At 42.2% G+C, this 6,365-nt stretch overlaps 2 protein-coding genes across 2 annotated transcripts in view; one reads left to right on the top strand and one right to left on the bottom strand.

The window, feature by feature from the left end:
• Positions 1-3,083, bottom strand: part of LOC107654393 (calmodulin-binding transcription activator 1-like) — a 340,679-nt gene extending 337,596 nt beyond the window's left edge. The window contains exons 1-2 of the mRNA XM_016441439.1: positions 3,017-3,083; positions 1,106-1,207 (exon numbers count right to left, since the gene is read on the bottom strand). Of these exons, the coding sequence (XP_016296925.1) occupies positions 1,106-1,207; positions 3,017-3,041 (127 nt within the window). The 5' untranslated portion in view covers positions 3,042-3,083. The remainder of the gene's footprint in view (positions 1-1,105; positions 1,208-3,016) is intronic.
• Positions 3,084-5,037: 1,954 nt separating this feature from the next.
• Positions 5,038-6,365, top strand: part of LOC107654392 (dnaJ homolog subfamily C member 11) — a 13,853-nt gene continuing 12,525 nt past the window's right edge. Inside the window, 1 exon segment of the mRNA XM_074186881.1 lies at positions 5,038-5,131. Coding sequence (XP_074042982.1) covers positions 5,057-5,131 — 75 coding nt within the window. The 5' untranslated portion in view covers positions 5,038-5,056.

Genomic DNA, 6,365 nt, shown 5'->3' with positions numbered 1-6,365 from the left:
TATTTTCTTGCACTATTTAACCGGAGCGAATGAGACGTGTGTGAGAGAGAAGGGGTCGTCGGAGAGAAGAGAGCGAGAATGCGCGGCTGACATTATTGCCTGTGCCACTGGTAACAAAACAGATCGGCTCGAAATCAGAAAGAAGTGAGACTGACCGACCGATCACAGATCCGGGCCGATCATGAGGAAAATCGGCCGATTCTGATCCCTGGCCGATCGATTGGTGCATCTGTAGCCTAATCAATGGATTACCAAAGAGTGATTTAAGCCCGAAACTTGCGGCCATTAAGCCACTGGTTGCCAACATGGCCAGTGACGGAGGAGATGTCTATCCCTCCAGCCGCTAATTACACCGTTAGCCCGCAACAACTGGGCAGCAGAGCTCCTGCCGCTTAGTGTCCATGTCGGAGTGTCTTCATTAAGTGAGTGTCTCTTCGAAACAGCCTCGATCACTTAGTGAAATCACTGAGAACGGCTGGAGAGAGAGCGAAGCACAACAAGAACTCTCCAATGGGGAACCAGGATGCGAACACACCCTCATCCACACCCACGCAAGCCAACGCCTGGGCTCTGCTCAAAGAGTGCCGGGCGTTGATTAGCCATGACAAGGAGCTGCTGCTTCCAAAAATATGCCGCTCGTTCCGGAGCAGCATGGCCATGCATGAATAAACATCATCTGTAATGGAGCTGAATGAAAATGAGACGCTGACCTTTTTTAAGCTGATCTACCAAGAAGGCCCTCTCCCTCCCGACTCCCTGTGCTAAAAGTCACCTGCTAGCTGAACGTTGGCTTATTACAAATTGCTTTGATAGAATTTGCTAAGCTCTTGAACCTGGTAAACACGCCAGGAAAACAACCATTATTGTGCTGAGAGCAAGGTTTTAGATCATATGCTCTAGAGACTCTGAAGTCTTGTAATAATTTGATCTTTCTCTGGTTTGGGCTCTGGTAATACTATAAAAAGACTCTTGATGAACTATACATGCACCAGCTGCGAGAATGAGGTTATACAGTATGTAAACGAATGGGCAGAGAAGATGAACAGCATTTCATAACATTGTCATGTTTTGAGGGATGCAGTGCAAAGGAAGCCAGCTCTCTTACTGTTGTTGTCTGTGTCATCGCTGACACTCTTAGGAGGAACGTGGCCGGTGTAACCGACGGCGGTTCTGTACATTCGATCTGGATTACGTATTTTCTTCAGTCCTACAGGGGACACAGTGAGGGAGGGAGCAGTGAGGGGAGAAGGTCTGTAGGTACAAAAATACAACGCCCTCTACTTTCTATTCATGCAGAGGTCATTAATTGCTTTTATTCTCACCTTCTGAATGACCCTGGCGCATTATGACTGTGACGCTGCGATAAAGTTTTGCCCTGCCGCAAATGACTGCTTCATGCACTACGGGTCAAAAGGTCATTCGGGTTTATTTTAAGTTCAAGAAAAATAGCTGCCATCACGCTTGCATCTGTGAGTTTTTCCAGCAGCCGTGTATTGCATACAAGATGCGCACGTAGGTGTGCAATCAACTAGGCTGGCGAGGAGCTAAATCTACACGTTGAATCATACCACACGATGAGGTTCTACTAATTTCTGTGGCTTACTGGATTCTTAAATGCAGTTGGCAAGAAAAAAAAGTGCTTTTGAACATGGATGCACAAAATTAGCTTGAAACTAAGAATTTAACTGCTGCTCATTAAATGGACAGTTCATCCAAAAATTTAAACGGTCAGCATTTACCCAGCCTCGTGTCATTCCAAACTGTTTCTCATACTCTGAGATATTTTGAAGAATGTGGGTAACCAAATAGTTATGTTTGCCATTGATCTTCATTGTAAGAAGAAAGAAAAAAACATGACATTGGTCAAAATATCTTTTTTTAATGTTCCACAGAAGAAAGTCAAATTTTAGAATGCCGTGAGGGTGAGTAAATGATTTTTATTTTTGCGTGAACTATCCCTTTATGAAAACAGCAAAGTCTGACGCTGTACGCAACACATAATGTGAGACATAAAAAGCATGCAAATTACTGGAACTAAAATCTGGAGAGCTAAACCATCCAACACTTTAATTTCCCCCTGTTGTCACCTAAACATTGGTAAACATAGCTGTTCATTTTCATATCGACTCTTTAACAGTGATGGCCAAGGATTTAGTACTGGAAGCACTGGTAAACAGGACACATCAAGTCGTTCGAATTCCACTTTGACGGAATTCTTTAATAGGCAAGCTTAGTTATCACTCTTAGTTCCAGTGTGTGTATGTGTGTGTGTTGGGGGGTTTGAAGGGGGGTATAGATTTGCACAGCTCAATGGCACCACCCTGTGGCTGTTATGGACCAAAACTTCCTTGACTGCCTTGATTTGGAAGAAAAAAAATTAGTTGAATAAATAATTCGGGGGGGGGGGGGTTCTGGTGGGGGTGGAAAGAAATCAATTACGTTTTAGAGCATCACCATAAATCTGCATTTATCGCTTTCGGAGTTAAAAGCGTCGCCCTGTTCAATGCGAAAGAAAAATGAAGTAGTTGACCGCGTTTGACTTCACGGAGCTCGCTTGTTTGTCAGCCCACGGGGGGAGCGTGGATGCGGTGTGGAGGAATCCCACTTCAAACCAAACGCGAGTCATTTCACGCGTTCATTTCGTCTGATGCGCTCATGTGCGCGTCTCACTTATAGGAAAAACATGTTTCTCTTCATCTATCGAAGGCTGTGGCTCGGCTTGACTTGGATGCGTGTGACTTTGAAAAACCTCTGTGTGCTTTGCGATGAAAGGAGTCGCGTAATGAACGTAACCCGTGATTACCTAACTCCGTTCCCGTTATTTTAATAGCCGTATCAGAGATGGCTAATCCCATCAGCGCTTCAGCTCTTTTGCCATTTCGTGACAAACACAAGCTAAGCGAAAATGTCACTGACTTTCTCCGCCGCGCATCCCTATCCTGACCTTCATCATCTGGAGCTTAACGCCGACAAAGCTGCGAAATTAAAAATAATAATCTTGTTATTTCTCTCTTACCTTCCGGCTTGTTTTCGGCAGCCATTTCCCCTCCGCGCGCCACATCCTCCTCCTCCTCCTCCTCGCGACCGGGGGGGGTACCACGCGCGTTCACGGCGAGGACGCGGCGAGCGGCGGGAGGCGCGAGCGTCAATACGCGTTAGCTATTGGCCGCAAAGTGCCATAAATGACAATGGTGTTTTCGGTGATGCTTCGTGAATTTGCGAAATCCATATCCCCCTTTTATCCATCTCTTCCACGCCATTGGTGAATCGGTTTTATTTAGGAGACACCTTTACAATGCAGCGACCAATAAGGTTTTTGGATCGGATTTAGTGGAAGCCTGTAATATGCATATATGAAAAGCAGAATCTGTGGATTATATTTAAGTCTATGCGACGAATGTTTATGAATGCATGCTTGACAGACACCCATATCCGTTCTGCCCACCGGGACCGTAAAAAACTATTTTATAACACTGCTAATCGAGATACGTGTCCAGCAGTCTAAGTACTAATAACATGCCCCACTGTGTCATATAATTAGATGTTAACAGCCATGTTAGAGTCGTTAATCTGCCACTCGTGCTGAAGATGATTGTGAAACCAGAATGGCATGGGCTTAAGCATTATGACGGTTTTGCACTAAAAGGTTATTGTGTTGCAAGGCAGCAGTGATGCAACAGAATTAACAAAAAAAAAAAGAAAGAAAGAAAAGAAAAAAGAAACACCTGGAGGCTCCAGTCTCGGTCATGATGAGTTCTTGAGCGCTGTCCACTCGTGGGTGCTGAAGGAGATGGTGCTGAAAGAACAGCTCCACCACAAACAGACTGAGCATTACATGTGTCGGTCTGCCGCTTTCCCAAATCAAGCCAAATCAACACAGCGCGTAGTGATGACTGCGAATGTTATTTGAACAACAGAATCTTAAAACTAAGAGAAAAAATACATACAATTATTATGCATGCAGTAGGCCTATTATTATAATTCTGAGACACTGTATAGATTAAAAAAGTAATATGCTACAAACATTTGGAATTACGTCAAAATGTGGTTAACAACGGTGACAAATGGTGACCTAAAGTATAAATTCCCTTTAAACTTCTTCTAAAATTGATTAAACATGTTCGTGGAAATAAATAGTATATAAAAGAACATATATGTACCCTACTGTATGTGTAACGCCCCTGTGGACTGTTTGTTGTGGTTTCTTCCCTTTGTGTTGGTTTAGCCCGTACTAATCATTAATTACCCTCATTGTGCTCACCTGTCTGCCACTAATTATCCACCATATATTAGTTCCTGTCTGTCAGAGCTTTAGTGTCGGTTATTGTGAATGTTACCCCGAGTGTGTGTGTTTCACCTACCTGTACCTGCCTTGTTGTGTCTACATTAAAAGTGAGTAGTGGAATTCTTGTTGTCCTCGTCGTCCTGCCTGCCTCCACACATCCGTTTCCGTGACAGTATGTGAGTGCAGAATTAATCATAACGCTACCATTGTGTTTTAAAATAAATAATAAGGCTGTTGGATTCATATTTAATGAATATTTAAATGTCCAAATTAATTATTTAAAACAAATAATAATATATCCATTAAACATTAACCCAGAGTGATTATTTAAATCAAACTTTATCATCCAGGAATCTGTCTAATAGCGGGTATATTTAAATTTTAAACTTAAAATTAAAGTTTCATAACTCTCCCTCTCTCCAGAACCAGAACACACGGTGGCAGAAGAAAATCTGAGTCCTGAGCCTCAGCCGTAGGCGAATTGGCGGATTAACTATGGCGAAGCCTAAACTCATTAATATTAATTTAGTCGTGCTGACGTCAGCTCGCCGAGTTCTCGAAGCGTTTGCTGACGTAATTCATGTAATATTCACGAGCCAAGCCTTCGCTAAAGCGGGATTCGCCAGATCACAAACGCCTACCTTATAACGTCAGTTTTTTAACAAATCAGATTTGCGTACTGGCCAAACGTCACGTTGCGTAATTAATATTAATGAGAAAGGCCTTCGCCGTAGTAGGAATCGGAGGGATGGGATTTGGGACACTGGGAACATGGCGGCTGCCTTGGAAAATGAATTGGAAGTAGATAACGAAGATTATTATTCTCTGCTCAATGTCAGGAGAGAGGTAAGAAAGTGGATACGTTTCTAAGAGGAGCATAATTCATCTGCGTTGTCGAGATCTGCACAGAATGCAGAGAGGCATGCGATTTCTTTTATCAGGTGACACTGTCCTATAAGAGAGCTTCATACAGCTGTCATCGCATACTATTATGTGCCGGTTGCATTGGGCTCGTACTCGTTGATTTGACGTTTTATGCTTGGACAACTTTCTAGCAGTATTTTTCAGCTGTTAAATTGATTTTATATCAGCCATCTGAGTGTTGTTTATTAATGTTTTATATGTACGTGCGTAAAATGCGCATGAGAGCTTATCTCAGAACCCATTCACTTAATATTAACGCTGGAAAAGCAGTACTCAGTATTAACCCAATAAACATAGGCTAAATAAATCCTTTAAATGTACAACTAATTATTATACCTACTAGCATAATAAAACTTCTGCATGCCCGATAATTCAAATGAGCCTCAAACTCTGAGGATGTAGCTGAAATGTTGGCGATTGAGTTTAAAGGGGTCATATGATGCGATTTCAATTTTTCCTTTCTCTGTCATCGCATACTATTATGTGCCGGTTGCATTGGGCTCGTACTCGTTGATTTGACGTTTTATGCTTGGACAACTTTCTAGCAGTATTTTTCAGCTGTTAAATTGATTTTATATCAGCCATCTGAGTGTTGTTTATTAATGTTTTATATGTACGTGCGTAAAATGCGCATGAGAGCTTATCTCAGAACCCATTCACTTAATATTAACGCTGGAAAAGCAGTACTCAGTATTAACCCAATAAACATAGGCTAAATAAATCCTTTAAATGTACAACTAATTATTATACCTACTAGCATAATAAAACTTCTGCATGCCCGATAATTCAAATGAGCCTCAAACTCTGAGGATGTAGCAGAAATGTTGGCGATTGAGTTTAAAGGTGTCATATGATGCGATTTCAATTTTTCCTTTCTCTTTGGAGTGTTACAAGCTATTGGTGCATAAAGAAGATCTGTAAAGTTGCAAAGACTAAAGTCACAAATCCAAAGAGATATTCTTTATAAAAGGTAAGACTCAACCACGCCTACCTAAAACGCCTTGTTTAAACACGCCCCCACATATCTACATCAAGATGTGGGAAGATTTGCATAACGCCGCCCAAATGTTCACGCAAAAAAAGAAGGCGTAACTTTAATGCTTGCTGTTGCCGGTGGCTGCCATGTTGTGGAGTCGCTGTGTGTTTCGTTGTGTAA

Source organism: Sinocyclocheilus anshuiensis, unplaced genomic scaffold (assembly GCF_001515605.1).
Source record: "Sinocyclocheilus anshuiensis isolate Anshui unplaced genomic scaffold, SAMN03320099.WGS_v1.1 scaffold623, whole genome shotgun sequence".
Lineage (NCBI taxonomy): Eukaryota > Metazoa > Chordata > Actinopteri > Cypriniformes > Cyprinidae > Sinocyclocheilus > Sinocyclocheilus anshuiensis.
The sequence above is the reverse complement of the archived record's forward strand: the minus strand, read 5'-3'. Positions and strand labels throughout refer to the sequence as shown.